At 48.6% G+C, this 17,037-nt stretch overlaps 1 protein-coding gene and 2 non-coding genes across 3 annotated transcripts; 1 reads left to right on the top strand and 2 right to left on the bottom strand.

Annotated features, from left to right (window-relative positions):
* Positions 1-1,185: 1,185 nt before the first annotated feature.
* LOC119463830 (solute carrier family 22 member 7) lies at positions 1,186-3,039 on the bottom strand. The gene has a single exon (XM_037724648.2). It carries the CDS (start codon positions 3,037-3,039, stop codon positions 1,186-1,188), a length of 1,854 nt encoding a protein of 617 aa, XP_037580576.1.
* Positions 3,040-9,538: 6,499 nt separating this feature from the next.
* On the top strand, positions 9,539-9,611 carry Trnaa-agc (transfer RNA alanine (anticodon AGC)). The gene has a single exon. It is a non-coding gene; the product is annotated as a tRNA-Ala (tRNA).
* Positions 9,612-13,529: 3,918 nt separating this feature from the next.
* On the bottom strand, positions 13,530-13,622 carry Trnay-gua (transfer RNA tyrosine (anticodon GUA)). The gene is made up of 2 exons: positions 13,586-13,622; positions 13,530-13,565 (listed from the first exon to the last, which is right to left on the bottom strand). It is a non-coding gene; the product is annotated as a tRNA-Tyr (tRNA).
* Positions 13,623-17,037: the final 3,415 nt, after the last annotated feature.

Here is a 17,037-nt window from a genome sequence, read left to right as displayed (position 1 = left end):
TACGAAGTCCAGACAACTCGGTCAGTGAGCCTCGGTAAGACAGGAAGGATGCCGGAAGAGCGGCTAAGTGGCGCTACCACAATGAAATTCTTGCTACAGCTCCCGCTGATGTGGGTTCTGCAAGCGTCCGTTGGGTCTGAGTTAACCGCCAGTAGATAAAGAATGACTGCACTGTATTTTCAATGTGACAGATATGAACCTGGTGGCGATTTGGGAACTCTTCCTTCATAAAAGTTACAGAAGCACGTGGAACTGAACTGAAATTCCTGATGTCAAGACAATGTCGTTAGCACTGCGGTATTAAAAAAACGACTTTATTCGTTTCCTCACCTAATGAACCTTATTAAGCCGTAAAGATGCAAGTGTTGCGTGAATCACACGCTAATAGGTTATATCGAGCCGGGCTTCTCTTAACGGAATGTTGGCAGGAAAATTACGTATCACGCTTTTTTTTCTCTTTTGGGTAGTTGCATGCCGACTTTATAGTTACGGTATCGAGCCTAAATTACTTGAGCGCGACAAATAATTTTTTTATTCGCCTGAGTTTCCACGTGGGATATAACGTTGAAATGAAATTGCATGAAATCAATAAAGCCCGCTTCACGCTGACAAACTGCGACAACTACTTATGAAATTAATAACATCCTCTTTTATGCGAGCAGTCAGAAACGTGTGAAAGTGCTGTGCTGTTAGTACTGAAGACTGCCACATTGGTCCTTTCTATTGTACACTTATGCACTAGAAGATATTTTCCTACTGTAAATGTTATGCAGATCTCAAACTCACAAACTGGCCCTTCTCTCCGAGGTGCAGCTCACTGGCTCTGGTGTTGCGCTTGTGAGCTCTGTGTCGCTAGTTTTATCCCGGTCGAGGCGACAGCATTTGAATGGGGGTGATGAGAAAAAAGCACGTTATGTGCCCGTTAATAAACCTTAGTGGGTTAAAATTACCCTGGAGTCAATTATTTTAAGCCGTGCTTAGACATGATACACAACGAAATTCTCTGTGCCGTCAAAACAGACAATAAGTTAGAACATCAGGAAGCTTGCGCTTTTCTTTGAGCTGAATGCAAATGAACATTTAAAAGAATATTTATAGCTGATAGGAACACAAGAAGCGACTATTTGACGTCGCGAACACAACACGATGCCCCGTCATGTCGTACGTGCTAGGCTTCTGGTGGCTTCATTCCGGCAATAGTTTGGTTTGAGATCGACGGAGCATTTTAAAACTACCAGGACTTTTGTTGCCACCACTCTTTGCACTCTTCCTACTGGATGACTTGGAGCTCTCAAGGCTTGCGGCCTTGGACTTCTTGCGTACTATCCGCTGTACGAGCGTTCGCTTCATGTGGTCCATAGACAGCCTGGTGGAGTCGGAAGCTCGCCTGGCCACGATTCGTGCTTCCTCCACCACCGTAGTGCGTGGCAGGGCCCGGATGACGATCAGGGAGGCGAAGATGAAAAGTCCCGTAACAGCGAACACCACGTCTTCGTGTCCGGCTGGCTTGAGGACGAGGGCCATTGTCGCGAACATGGCCGCGACACGTCCAAAGGCGAACGCCCAGCAGGCGACACCGGCTCGCACTGCCGATGGAAAAAGTTCAAGGACGTACGTGAAACAGTGTACAAGCATTACGTTAGAGACACCCTTGGACAGTACGAGTAAGGTCTTGGTGACCATGTCAAATCCAGCTCCAACAGCGATACTCAGCGCGCATTGTATGGAGCCCGTCAACAGGAAGCACGCGCTAAGTACTCTGACGAGGGCAACGCCGGTCATCAGGAAGTGCATCCCCGCGTACGTCACCAGGGTGACGACAACCGTGAGGCACGGGATCCAAAATTCGTTATACTGCGCCGTCGAGAAAGCATCGACATAAAAAACGAAAGATATGGAGAAGCAAACAGCAAACATGGCCAACGCTCGAGGGCGGAGGGAGCGATAGTCGACCAAGTCTTCCATGTCGGCACCCTTGCGATCCGCGTGGTTCGTGACCTGTTCTCTCAGCTTCTCCATAAGACAGGCCGTGACCGGAAGCGGGGTATTGTTGATTTTGGCCGCCTGCATCATGACCGCTTCGGCTGCGTCCAGCCTTCCTTTAGCGACGAGCCAACGGGGCGACTCTTGTGCGGTAGACAAAGCCGGGAGCAGGAGACCCGTCGGGGCTAGGAAGATGACCTGCTTCAGACGCCAGTCGACGGCCATGGGTTTGACGATGACAATCCAAACCTCACAAAACGCCAGGCCCAGAACCGCCAGGAGTAGGACTTGGTGCGGTCTGTGGGCGTGCGTCATCACCTCGAACGGTATCAGGTTGGTAAAAATCGTGTACATGGCGACACTGCCCCCGGTAAGGAAGCGCACCACAGCGTAACGCACGTAATTCGTCGCCGCGAAGGTGCATACCGTGCAGGTGACTACCGCTGCTGCGGAGCCAAGCAGCAACGCTCTCCTGCCGACGCAGTCTACGAAAGCTCCGGCCAGGATAAGGAAAACAACGGCACCGGTGTTCTGCAGGGCGACAAGGGCGGCCGGCAGCAAACGTTGGTGGCACACCATGTTCCAAGAGCTCACCGCACTGGTCTCGGCCGTCCTAGCGTCGTAGTCCCACTCTTCACAGGGCACGTCGCGTGTGTCATTGGTGTCCTGGAAGCATCGGTTGTACCACCCGCCAGTCCCGGTAGGTGCAGCGCCGCTCTTTCGATGCTCAGCGGAATTGCCATGTTCCGCGGGTGGCTTGCAGCGCTCGTAAATGCTGCAGCGGCTGAAGCGTCCATCGGCCTCGATCGGTATGGCAATATTCTTCCAATCGGCTACAGAGATGTTGAAACCGGTGAGCGGCTTGCACCAATGGTCAACATCACCGGTGACGAGGGGAATCACGACGGTTTGGCAATTAGCCGAGAAGATTCCCAGAAGAATGAGAACGAGCATCCTTTTCTGGAAGGGGCCGTGGCCAAAGGCTTCCTCACAGTCAAAAGACTCACTCGTTCGGAGATCGACGCCGGCCAGTCGGTGAGGGAGGATGACGTCCATCGCCTGCTTCTTGGGTGTTGCTCTTCGGGTTTAGTAGTCCTGGACAGTATCAGAAAAGATGATTCCGGACAATAGCTAGCTGTGCGGAGCGGCCGAAAGGAAAACTTCTTCGTCAGCCCACGTGCTACTGACTTTGTCGCAGTGTCGTGGGCCCTTGTACGGCGTTGGCATTTCTGCTTACTACTTCGTTTGGCTTTAACCTATAATAATGCGATTATCACGCTTATCCTACTAACCTTGCCTGATAGTCTGGTGAGCTGCTGTCTAAATGCTGTCGCATGACTTTGTTAAAAAAAAAAACTATCGACGGAACTTTTATCATAATTGATATCGACGTTAATGCGAATAGCACTGAAGCAATGTAGAGACACACGTATTGTCAAATACTTCCCTTCTGTAAGCCGATTTGCTCAATTTTCTGTTATATACCGACATCTTCTTCACGTTTCTCTAGCTACACGCTCGTTGCTCAATCCACGCTCTTCTCCCATTTTGTTCATTCCACTTCTTTCTCCACACTCGGCTGTTCTTGATGCTTCGTGCACTTCTGTGTAGCTGACTTCCAAAATTTTATGTCACTGATGTCAATTCTTGCCTCTCTTGCTTGTCCATCCGGCCACCTACCCAGCGGCACATACCCATTCTTGGGGATTAATCAAGGATGTTCACATACTTAGTTTCACATGTGCAGTTGCACATACCGAACGGCCACAGTGGTATATTCGGGCACATAACCAGTGGCGCATGTCTAGTTGCACATATCCAGCAGCCCGAGTTATTTATTCTTGCACATACTTAATGACACATACCCATTCTTGAGGATTAATCAAGGATGTTCACATAGTTTCACATGTGCAGTTGCACATACCGAATGGCCACAGTGGTATATTCGGGCACATAACCAGTGGCCCATGTCTAATTGCACATATCCAGTAGCCCAAGTTGTTTATTCTTGCACATACTTAATGGCACATACCCATTCTTGAGGATTAATCAAGGATGTTGACATAGTTTCACATGTGCAGTTGCACATACCGAATGGCCACAGTGGTATATTCGGGCACATAACCAGTGGCCCATGTCTAATTGCACATATCCAGTAGCCCAAGTTGTTTATTCTTGCACATACTTAATGGCACATACCCATTCTTGAGGATTAATCAAGGATGTTCACATCCTTGATTTGAGTTTAACATGTGCAGTTGCACATACCCAATGGCCACAGTGGTATACATAACCAGTGGCCCTTGTCTAGTTGCACATATCCAGTAGCCCAAGGTGTTTATTCTTGCACATATCTAATGGCACCTATCCATTCTTGAGGATTAGGATCAAGGATGTTCACATACATAGTTTCACATGTGCAGTTGCACATACCCAATGGCCAAAGTGGTATATTCGGGCTAATAACCAGTGGCCCATGTCTAGTTGCACATATCCAGTAGCCCAAGTTGTTTATTCTTGCACATACCTAATGGCACATACATATTCTTGAGGAATAATCAAGGATCTTCACATAATTAGTTTCACATGTGCAGTTGCACATACCCAATGGCCAAAGTGGAATATTCAGGCACATAACCAATGGCCCATGTCTAGATGCACATATCCAGTAGCACAAGTTGTTTATTCTTGCAATACCCAGTGGCCCATGCCCAATGGCCCAAGTGGTCTATTCCCAAATTGCCTATTCGGACACACACAATGGCGCTCTTACCAGGTGGCCAATAGAGATGAGGGAACATTCTTAATGTGAGAATCCAGAGAAGCCGGCCGGGAAAACTTTGTCTCTGGCCTGCTACTGTGCTTAAGGAAAAGTGAGAAGAGGAAAGAGCACGTTGACGTAAAAGATGCTGGATGCTGAGCGACATACTGAAAAGTGCGTGGAGTTTTCAAAGAATGATAATTGCGTTGAAAATACACTTCAGAGTGACCCAAGTCGTCTATTCTTGCACACAGCCAGTGGTACATTCCCCATTCCACCTACCCAATGTGAGGTTGTAGTGACGACAAAGAACCACTGTGGTACAACGAAAGTAAGGAAACTGTGTTTTGGGAGAATCTTCGCTCAGCTAAACTAGTAACCATGAGCACTATAATGGCGGCGAGCAGACTCGTCGATTGTCGAAATATGATCTACGGTTTAGACGCGTCGGCTATTTATTAATGGCTCGTCGAAGGTTTCAGCGTAATCGCTGGTTCCTCGCGTACCTTCCAGAATGTGCAAACCAATCGCGTAGCGCATACAATCTGAATACGCAAGGTTAGGCGACAAGATAGGCAACAGATAGAATCAACGATAACATTCGAGAAAGTTGCTGTGCATGCACGTGCATCTTGCGCTGAGCGGTAACTTGAAATCTCTAGCGGGTTTCGAACGTGAGCCACGTCTCATGATAACAGTTTACCATTCAAAGTGGGAAAGCCCGCTCTTCAAGCTGACAATAAAATTGAAGTTTTATTGCGATTAGTATTCTTAACCTACTTCTCCCTATACTTTGGTTTGCTGCTGCTGTCTGCTATCTAGCATCTGTAGCGCCGCTCTCACTCGCGAAACAAAAAAAGTAAATTACATTGCCAAGCATACATAATGCAAAAGACAAGAACGACAGGCCGCTTCGAGTGAAACTTTGTCCTCTTGCGATGCACACGCTGAGGCTCCTCTCATCGGGAAAGCATGTCCTCCTAGAGGTGGGTCGATTTGGACTGAGCCGGATCTTTTGAGCCACTCTTTCTAAAGAATGTTCAGTAAAAGTGGGCGGCGGTTATTTTAGAAAGGAAGCCGTGCCGAGCCGTTCTGCCTGAGCTGGCTCTTCTGGGTGCGACTTCGGCAGTTGTCGGTCTTTCTCCGCGTGCCAACCGTTCGACCACTTTCGTTCGAGTTCGCACGGACTCGGCTGCCATTCTACTTCTGTCCTCTGCCGCTTGTTGCGCACGTGATTTGAGTTTGAAAGAATTCCGACGCGTTGCGTGGCCGTCGAGAGTGCTAGAACACGTACTCGAACACAAATGATGGCTGTGCAGTACACAACGCTCCACAGAGGAAGGCAGGACACGTCTTTCGTTACCCAGCTTTCAGGGCGCGAGCATGAAAACTGCACTTGACGGAGCTGCATGCACAGGCTCGCGAGCATAGTCAATATACCGTGAAATATCTGCTCGCCAATCGCTTTCTCGGTATGACTGCAGATATTATAAGCCGCGATGGCGCGAGAATAGCAAAGGTAAGTTGTATTCAGGAGCGATATTCTCGAGCGATCATTTCTGGTGGTGCATCATCAAGACATTTCACGCGTCTCTATATTGGTCACGTCGAAGTGGATGAACGAAAGCCCTTCTGACACGTACGGCGTCAGAAACTCCGTCAGCAGGAACCGCATGCTGCATTTGTCCCTACGGAGAACGCGACGCGGCGTATGTGCTGTAGATGCCACTGCAAACTATGGCGGAATGCGATGGCGCAAGAGCGAGACGGGCGAAACTTTGCCACGGCTCCAGCCGTGACATTACGCGCACTTAGCGTCGAGCCTCAGCTAGTTCTCGTCCGTTACTACAGATGGTAGTAGTTGCCTGTTCTGTCTAATGTAGCTCGGTCGACTCGGTCTAAGGTAGCTAAGGTTAAAGGCGCAGATATAGCCTGGCGTTTCCAACGTGTCAGGCAGCGTCCGGCGATACGCCGCGCCATGCAAGTGATACGCCATGCAAGTGAGACACGCCATGCTGGCGGAGCTAAGATCGCCAAAATTTTGCCCTCTGTGTAGTTCAACCCGCAGCAGCGTGGCGATCCGTTGCCGCAGCGGAAGCGCCGCATAAGTGCGCGGCGAGTGAGCACGTTGTTGGTTGTCGAAGGCAAATACTCAGCACGCTCACTTCAGTGAACCCCTAGAGCTTCATACAGAGTTCTAGCAGGGTCCTTATAAACAAGGCGCCAACACAAACGACCTGCACGGTGCCAGCTACCGGGTGGCGCAGAGCTCAATCAGACAAGCACAGAGCTAATATTGCAGTAACCAAGTGTATTATTGCGATAGCAGTTATGTGGACACTCCAGGCGTATTTCCGCCGTCGGCGTCGCCGTGATGTTCCGTGTAAAGTCCAAGTGTGATAACATCGTCGTAGCGCGCCGTGCGCTGTATCGGTGAGTGAAAGCGTGCGAGGGGAGCCGACGATGATGGCTCAATCTCGGCGCGCAAGGGAGGACAGCGCGGAGGCAGCGCGCCGTCTTCCATCGTGCGCACGGTACCGGAGAGAGAGGAGGGGGGGGGGGGGGCGTTCTACTCCAGGCGGCGCGCGGCTGCGTATACGGCGCGGCCGCGGGGGCCCTATCTGGAGAGCGATCTACGAGAGCGATCTACGATCTGCAGTGTGCGCCGACTGTTGACAGCTTCGTGTGCGATGTGTTCTCGCCGCTTAGTTAGCGTTGCAGCGAGACGCAGCACGAAGGTAAATTCGCTCGCTGCTGCTGCTGCCACGCTTATTCACTCCAAAGTTTTGACAGAGAGTGTTCGCGGTCATCGAGGGATATGTGACACCACGCTTGTTAATTTAGTTGACCCGCCGTGGTGGACAGTGGCTTTGGTGGTGCGCTAGCTGCTAACCCCGTGGGCGCGGGGTCGAATCCCGGCTGGGGTGGCCGCATTACGATGGGGGCGAAACGCAATAACACCCGTGTATCGTGTATTGGGGGCACGTTAAACAACCCCCAGGTGATAAAAAAAAATCCGGAGTCCCCCACTACGGCGTTCCTCATAATCATATTGTGACTTTGGCACATAAAACCCAAGAATATAATCTAACCCTGGTAATTTAGTTAGTAAGCGAATGTTGATAAGTTTATAGGCCGATAAAATTTCTATCCTTACTTCTTACAGCTGTCTACTATACTGCTCTCGCAATCAATTCTTCGCCTTTCGGGCGAAACGGTGACTTTTTTCTACTTCGCTGCTGGTGTAAATTTTCGACAGCGGCGTAATCGTGCAGCTGCCGAAAATATACGCCAACAGGAAAATAAAATACACTTAGTTACTGAAATACTAGCTATTAATCTGGGTGAGCTTTGCGCCACCAGGTGGCTGGACCGTGCAGGCCGTTCACGTTTGCGTCTCCGCCCATCCCGTAAAACGCCCAGTCCGCTTGCGCTTACCTGAATACCGGACACGCTAAAACTCTAAGACAAAGTGAACCCGAACTGAAGGACAGCATGCTTCTGGTCAGCCAAGCAAGCGTGCGATGCACTTTGCTCCAGCGGCGCCGGCGGGCAATAGGACATGTTCTATTCCCACGCCAGCCACGCTAGACCTTATAGAACATTCAACTTTTTTGCGACGTGAATCGCGTCCGCGTTAAGCCAGTTTCACATGATGCGATTTACACCGCACCGGAAGTGCTATTTCGGTCGAATGCGATGGAAACCGCAGTCGCAGGTGCCGACCCCCCTCTAATAATAAAAAAAATAAGTCTATTAAGAAAACAATAAACGCAATGCGGTATCTTGTGCAACTACAATGAGTATTTGAGTCATTTAATTTCCTGGACCTCGCTATTGCGCAGCGACTTAGAGTTGCTTGAATTTTTTAAGTGGACCTGTGCTCGTATTTCACGGCAAACTCGTGGTAAAAGGACGATTCAGGGAGAGCCGACGTGGGTCAGCGTCAGTGAAATTTAACGCTGAGCCGTCTCCTGCTCACCCAGAGATTAGATGGCCACATGGGTCTAAGGTATCGCACTCGACGAGAAGGACGCTTTGAGGAGTCCACTTGCGCGGACTTGCAGAAACACGCACTTGCAATGCGCATGCAGCAAATGACACGTTTTGTATGATAAGCCGTTGCAAAGGGACACTCGGTGACCGACTCGGCGGCTTAGTCGTAATATGGTCGGCACTCTGCTGTTGAGAATAAGGTATTGCGTTCGATTCGAAAACAGGGGCGGCACCACCTTGCGATGGGAGCGGCTGAATGCGAAAACGCATGTGTACTAAAATTTAAGTGCACGAATACCCAGCAAATCAATATTATATACGAGTCCACCGTGCAATACGCGTACCTCCTAGCCCATTTGCTATTTTTTGGCCATAAACAGAATCAACCAATCAATCAATCAACCAATCAATCAATCAAATGAAATAATCAATCAATAAATAATTAAACAATCAATCAAACCAGTATTCATTGGGGAAAGTACAAATAGGAACAAGACATGGACCGCGCCTTTAAAGGACCACACGAGGGACAAGCCTTCTGTTGGCTGCATGGTCTTACGCGCAAGTGTAATTGGAAACTTCTCCATGCACGAGTAAGCTTTATCCGGCCACCATCTCTCACTAACGAGAGGTCAAGAATACGAAAGCTCACTGCTATTGGTCATGAAAGTGATTCGAATGCAGCTCGTTGTTCCAGTGGAAGCCAAGTGCCTCCGGGAATATCCGGTCTCTCGGTTCGACATAGCGCGGAAGGTGTTACGGAATGAAGGCAGTTACGTTATACTGCGATTCCTTGTAGGGGGTGTAGCTCAAATGGTAGAGCGCTCACTTAGCATGCGAGAGGTACTGGGATCGATACCCAGCACCTCCACGGGAATTTTTTTTTTCTGTTTCCAACTCCGACAAAAGTTCCGTATTTCAGTTAAATGTAGAACACTTAAATAACTATTGTCACAATATTATTCGTTCTTTTTATAACTTCAATGAAAAGCTGTCAAGCCTGTAATTACGCTTTCGAGCTTCAAGTCCTTGAGAGTACAACGAATAACTAATCATTTTCCTGGTTACTTGGACACGCTCAAAGTGCGTCGTCAATGCAGTGAGGAATAATATGAAGAAATGTTCGTGTATTACGTGCCAATTAAGCAAGATTTGATTGCGAAGCACGGCTTAAAGTAATTGACTCCAGAATAATTTTAACCCACTAAGGTTCATTAATGTGCACTTAACGTGCTTTTTTCTCATCACCCCCACTCAAATGCTGTCGCCTCGACCGGGATAAAACTAGCGACACAGAGCTCACCAGCGCAACGGCAGAGCCCGTGAGCTGCACCGTTGAGGGAAGGGCCAGTTTGTGAGCGTGGGATATGCATAGCCTCCACAGTCGGAAAATATCTTCTAGTGCATAGGAGTACAATACGAAGGACCAATGTGGCAGTTTTCAGCACAAGCAGCACAACACTTTGCACGCGTTTCTGAATGGTCGCATAAAAGAGGAAGTAATTAATTTTATAAGTAGCTGTCGCAGTTTGTCTGCGTGAAGCGGGCTTTATTGATTACATGATTACATGATATGATTACATTTCTTTTCACCGTTATATACCACATGGTAACTCAGGCGAATAAAAAAATTATTATTTGTGGCGCTCGAGTAATTTAGGCTCGATACCGTAATTATAAAGTCGACAACTACCTCAAAGAAAAAAAAAAAGGCGCGGCACATAATTTTCCTGCCGGCATTCTGTTAAGAGAAGCCCTACTCGATATAGACTATTAGCGTGTGATTCAAAAATCACTTGCATCTATGGCTTAAAAAGGTTCATTAGGTGAGAAAACGAATAGTCATTTTTAATATTCCGCTCCGCTAACGACATCGTGCGTCATGACGTCAGGAATTTCAGTTCAGTTCCACGTGCTTGAGTAATATTTATGAAGGAAGAGTTGCCAAATCACCACCAGGTTCATATCTCTGTCACATTGAAAAGACAGTGCAGTCATTCTTTATCGCCGCGCAGACAGTGCAGTCATTCTAGCCGGGCATGCGCCGAAGCAGTAGCGATGACGTCACCTTGCGTTGCCTAGTAACCGCCGGCGCAGGTGCGCGCTCGCTTCGCCCGACACAGACACGGCTCCGCCGAGCACCAGCCAGCTGCGCGCTACTGCGCATGAGCCATGACATCATCCCGGCGTGTAGTGTGCTGCGCGCCGCCCGTACACTGTGCATAGCTTTCGCCCAGTGTGCATGCGCTTGGCCTTGAAGCTTGCCATAAAAGGGGCTGCGCCTAGTCGTCTCAACTTTCGCTAGATATCGAGTGGCTAGCCACCAACGCATTCGGCGTCGGTAAGCAACAGCGTTCTTGGCACTGTGCCAATCTTGGTTAGCCTGCCTGCGTTTGTGGCATGCCGGGAACGCTGTTAGGGAGCACACATGCAAAACAACGTTGCATGTAGGCTCCCTAAACGCTGTCGCTCGTAGGCGCCGACGCGTCCAGCGCTAGTCGCGCGAAATCTCGCGATAGGGAAGGTACCTCCGAAAATGATCGCTCGAGAATACCTTCCCTACATGCATAGTTAAGTTAAGCCAAGTTAAGACCTAGCAGCAACCAAATTAATACCTAGCAGTAGCAGCCAGTAAGACTTGAGCATCGACAGTTTCGCTGTGCCTAAGCTTTGCATGACCGAGTGCAAGCTTGCCCTTTTTTTTTACCTGGACACTTAAATTCTGGGGTGTTACATGCCAAAGCGACAATCTGGGTCAATCTGAGTCCCGCCGTAGTGGGGGGGCACCGGCTTAATTTTGACCACCTGGGGCACCCAATGCACAGTACACGGGCGTTTTCGCATTTCGTCCCCATGGAAAGGCGGCCGCCGCGGCCGGGATTCGATCCCCTGGACACTTGCATTCATGCTAAATGTATTGACGCTATATGATGTCACAGTAACGTGTATACCACGTTACGTTATGGAGACGCGGCGTTTCTTGTTCTTAAGGCGAAAGCCTTAGATGCATGACTCATTGGTCGAAAAATCCGACGACCGTCCGGCGTTATGGCATCAAAATCCAAGTAACCACTGAACATCCTCAAAACATTTCGGCGCCGCCGTTAGACTGCACTGATAGTGCTGAATGCCACGGTCCCGTGTTTACGCTCAAGGCCAAGATAATACCAGCTAAGAAGTCGTTAAAAAACGAGCAAGCTTGCACTTCGTCGTGCAAAGCTTAGACACAGCGAAAATGTCGATCCTCAAGTCTTACTGGCTGCTTCTGCTAGGTATTAACTTGGTTGCTGCTAGGTCTTAACTTGGTTTAACTTAACTACACATGTAGGGAAAGTATTCTAGAGCGATAATTTTCGGAGGAACCTTCCGTTTCGCGACATTTTGCGTGACTAGCGCTGGACGCGTCGGCGCCTACGAGCGACAGCGTTCCTGGCGTGCCACAAACGCAAGCAGGCTAACCAAGGTTGGTACAGTGCCAATAACGCTGTTGCTTGCCGACGCCGAACGCGTTGGAGGCTAGCCGCTCGATATCAATCGGCCAGCTTCGCTGTGTCTTGAGCTTTGCGCAGCCTAGTGCAAGATTTCGCCTTTTTTTTTCTCCTGGTTTAACGCGCCGCGGAGAAAAGAGAGGCGGGGGTTGGGAAGGGGGGAGCTGGCGAGGAGGATGACCGTGTGCGCCGCGCTGCTCTCCTCCACCCTCCTGGTTGCCATGTCTACGGCGCGGCAGTTTTTTGATGCGAACCACAAATTACGGCTGGTTAAACAGCTTCGGTGTAAAAAAACACTTGGGCAACTTCGTCTTAGACACATTAAATGCCATCATAACTGATTAGAGGTGGTTCGTTCAAATGTGAATTAAGTGCTTTAAGTGTAAAAAGTGAATCTAAGGTAAATTACGTGATAGAGAAGGCCATTTATTAGATAAAAATATTCGTGACTCAAAAGGTGATTCAAGTGAAGTAATGTAGCTAATGGACTGATAAGTGATTAGAGGTGGCACGTGTCAAGGGAGAATTAAGTGTTTTAAGCGTTAAATGTGAATCTAAGGTAAACGGCGTGAATCATAAGGTGAATTAAGTGAGAAAAAGTAAGTTAAGGGGAATTAAATGTGAATTAACACGAATCTAAAGTGAGAAAAGTGAGTCAAATGTTCAATATGTGTCCACCATGCCTGCCGCGACCAAACATACGGTGTCTACGCCTACATCCGGGTAGATGCGTCATGGAAAAAAACTCGAAAAAAAAAAGCTCCTCGTTGCTATAGGCTTATAACGTCAGATCTGTTCAACTCAGCTCTTCGTAATACCCTCCCTCTCCTCCACTATGTCAACTCTACGCGAACACCAAAGCCAAACTCGGAGAAAGAGGCGATGAAGGTAGGTTAGCATGCTTCACCTGATCGATTGTAATGCAATAGCATTATGTCTATCGACCCGCTCAAGCCTTTGAATGTACTTCTTGTAGTATTTTCTCGCGTTGCAGATTACATTAGAAATGCTTACGCTATGTCCACCGAAAGACAAAGGCCTCTCCCAGCGATATCCAGTTTCCTATCGTCTGCATTCCATGTCCTTGCTATTTCGTGAACTTCATCGCAAAGCCATCCTCTGCCGTCCACGGTTGCGTTTTCTTTTCCTTGGCACCAATTCCGTTGCACATATAAAACAGATCACCCAACTGCATTTCTGCTCAAAGCGCCAGTGATGACATAAATAGATTTTGGGTATTGATTGTTACACAACGTAAACAAAAGCATGCGAAGTTATCAAGAGAGAAGAAAAAAAAATTGTCCGTCGAGCCGGATTCGAACCAGCGACCTATGGATGTCCGCTTTGGTTGGAACTTCTACAGTCCACCGCTCTACCAACTGAGCTATCGACGGAACGATGGGGGTTGCCTCTACCGGCTTGTCTGGACTGCATACTTGCACGCAACGTGGCCTCTTAGCGGGATAATGGAGGCGTACGGGGAACGCAGCTCGCAGGTGTTGCTTCAGTCACAGCGTTGTCCTTGAGTAGAAAAGAGCGATTGGGCGCTTTCTGTGCGTCTTTGTTCCTTTGAAAGCGAGGCTGTTGTCGCGAACTACGAAGTCCGCACAATTAGTGGTGATGATGATGCCGAAGATAATGTACCTCTGTAATGGCTCGTACCCACATAATAGAAACGCGAGAGTTGGTCGGTTTTCTTCAACGAGTGGTTCATGCCCACTATGGGGTATTGGCCAAGAATAGGATAACCTATGAAAATAATTAGTCGATTTTAAAAAGAAACACTAATGTCATCCCAATTTTTTCCCATCATTAATTAAGTACGTCACTCTTTGCGTTGGCTATGCCACAGATCACTCATTTATATTACCCCTATCGGAGATAGCTAGGCGCGTAGTGAATCCATGCAACAGACGCATACGTGCGGATTGTTTGGGCGGCGGATACTAGTTCTTGCCGTCTGGCGTTACTTAATGGCAGGGTTCGAAGCTAGGCGTCCCATGAGCTGGACGCACCAGGCGACCAAGCAGAGATGACGACGTTGCGTTATAAAAGCTTGAACGATTTATTTAGGACATGGTGATATTCTTGAGGTGAGAGGAGAGGTTAAGATGCATGGCGGAGTTGCTTAAATAACCCCGATGGGCAATTAAAAGCAGTCATCGGACGTCGGGCGGGTGAGGGCATTTAGGAAACGAAGCGCGGTCTTGGTTCTGACAGGTCTCCGAGGCGACACGTGACAAGAAAACTTCTTGTTCCTGAGAGAAGGCCCTTCCCTTCCTCCAGGTGAGCACGGCGTTATTCAGAGTTCACACTTCCGTTCGCCGCACAAAGAGAAATTGACGTCTGCAGCGTCTGCAGCCCTTCACGTGGCCGCTGCATCCCACTGTGTTTGAAAGAGGGGCGCCTTGTTCCGTCTTGCACAGAGCTCAAACTTCTTGCGCATTCTTTGTGGCCTGAAAGGGGCTGTATACTCTATTTCCATCTATATCGGGTACAACTTTAGAAGGCCGCGGTATTTTCCCCCTCAAAGGCGGATGCACACGAGCCTCCACCAATGGGCGCGCACTCTAGACTGACGTCACGAGCCGGACGGCCCATGACGCCGCCGACGAACAAGGGCGCGCGTGCTTTGGACTGGGTCGAGTCGCGCCAGCTGTGTGCGTCTGCGCCTCGTCAAAGTGAATTCCCAAACTATTAGTGGTGGTCTATCATGCCGGGAATATTATTGCGAGCTTACGATGGACCATTTGGGCGACGCGCGTTTTTTTAGAGCCCTGATCCGGCAAAGAAAGATTGCAGCGAGCATCGGTGACGCTGCCGTCCGCTTCGTCTGAAAAGAGGATTCTGCGGCGACGCACCGCCGCAAACAAACGTCTAGCGTGTTTTTTCCATGGTGGCCGTCACTTTACGCTGAAGAATTACGCAACAAGAGCCCATGCGTCGTAAAGGGCAACGGATGGGTGCGTTTCTCTGCACACTTCCCGCAATTTCTTCAACACAGCCGGCGGGAGAGTGTCAATGTTTTCTTTTTTTTTTTTCACAAATGAGTATTTCATTAATTTCCTTGGACCACCTGTCTTGCCTCCTCCTCAGTCACTGGCCACATTCTGTTATGACCTCAATGGTGGCATACGCAGATAGGAATAAATGGCAGACGACAGCGTGGAGGTGTTGACGATCCTGAGTGTTTGGCGCAGAAATTGCGGCGAAACAGTGCACTGTATAAATCGACATAGCAATGCGGAAAGAAGCGTTCCAAGACGTATTTTAGTCGGTACTGTAAAGCGATTGCCTGAGAAGGGGTAAAACACCTAAAGTAGCGAGCAGCGCGTATCAAGTCAGTGGTTAGGGCTTACCCTTGGTCTTCGTGTTGCAGTGCGATGCGGTGCTCTTGGCGATGGCTCTCTGGCGGCATGTCAAAGGCGAACGACGATTCGTGGCTATTGAATTCACCGAAATCGGAGCTGCCACTGTTTGGCAGCTGCGAATAGCTGGTGCAGCTGACATTGTCACCCGAAGACTTTGTGCCAACGTTCCAGCACGGTGGCCAATCAGCTGAGCGTCTGCTCTTCGCCGCTTTCGTCCCCCGCGCTGGCGATGACCGGCATGCCTTGCGCGGCTGCCGCGCCACAATTGACGTCACACGAAGGGGTTCGCTCGACTCCTCCGCCAGGTGTTGCTTTCGTAAACATAACGTTGTCGTTACCCTGATGTAGTAAAAAGAAATCGCCGGAGTTGCCATTAAAGGAGCGTTTGATGTCGAACGTGCACTGCAACTCGGTCAAGAGCATTGCCTACAGCGGAAAAAGTCCGCTGACCTCGAAAACGGGTTAAAAAGCAAATAAAAAGCACCGTGCTTCGATCAATCAATCAATCAATCAATCAACCAACCAATCAATCAATCGGTCGATCGCAGGAAAATTAAGGATTCACGTAGTGAAGACATATCAGAGAGTGTTAGTTTGTCCACAAACTTCTTACCATTTGCAGATTACTGGTTTACTGCAGGGCTAGGTTGGTGTAAATGCCCGTGTAAATATATTTGCGTAAGTACACCAAGATATTTATATTGCTTCACTATAGGTATGGTAAGCTGTTGAATTGCTGTCCATAGACTTACAAATAGGCTGTTTGCAAGGATTCTGTGGCAAGGAGGCACGTAACTAGTCGGCAAAAATGTGTAGATCCGTAATTCCAAAGGTTGTCTATAGACGACCTATAGAGCTCACTGGGAGGCTTTATGAAGTTTTCAATAGACTGACTAAATGACTTATGGTGAGGGTTACATGTGGGAAATAAAGAAAAATAGAGACAGAGGGAGAAAGACACGCGTTATGCAGGAGTCTGAAAGTTGAAAATGGCGCCTGTGAGATCGAACTGCAGTGATAGACGAAGAAGGATGCTGCGCAAATTACAAAGTCATCAAAACGAAAAAGAATTACAAATAAATAAACACTTGGTAAAATGCGAACAGTGGTATAAACCCTTGATTTCCACCTAGAAGGAAATCTACCTTAGAACATTGAGCACGTGCAATGGTTCATTGCCTACACTATACCGCAGAGTGGATAGCAGTAAAGGCTTAATTTACGTGGAAGAATACAGACTAGTCGTTTTCTAGGGCTGTGGGGCTAAAGTATGACTAAGTACGATTATGTACAAAACTTGACAGATGTTATGGTTAACAGATGTACGGATGACAGATGTTATGGTTAACAGATGTACGGATGACAGATGTTATTTCAATAAGGCTAGGTTGTTATTTTTCTCTATCTAAAGAGAATGCTGTCATCCGTCGTGGTGCAT

Source organism: Dermacentor silvarum, chromosome 9, assembly GCF_013339745.2.
Source record: "Dermacentor silvarum isolate Dsil-2018 chromosome 9, BIME_Dsil_1.4, whole genome shotgun sequence".
NCBI classification, from domain to species: Eukaryota; Metazoa; Arthropoda; class Arachnida; order Ixodida; family Ixodidae; genus Dermacentor; species Dermacentor silvarum.
Note: the sequence above shows the minus strand (reverse complement) of the source record. Positions and strands in the feature narration are given on the sequence as shown.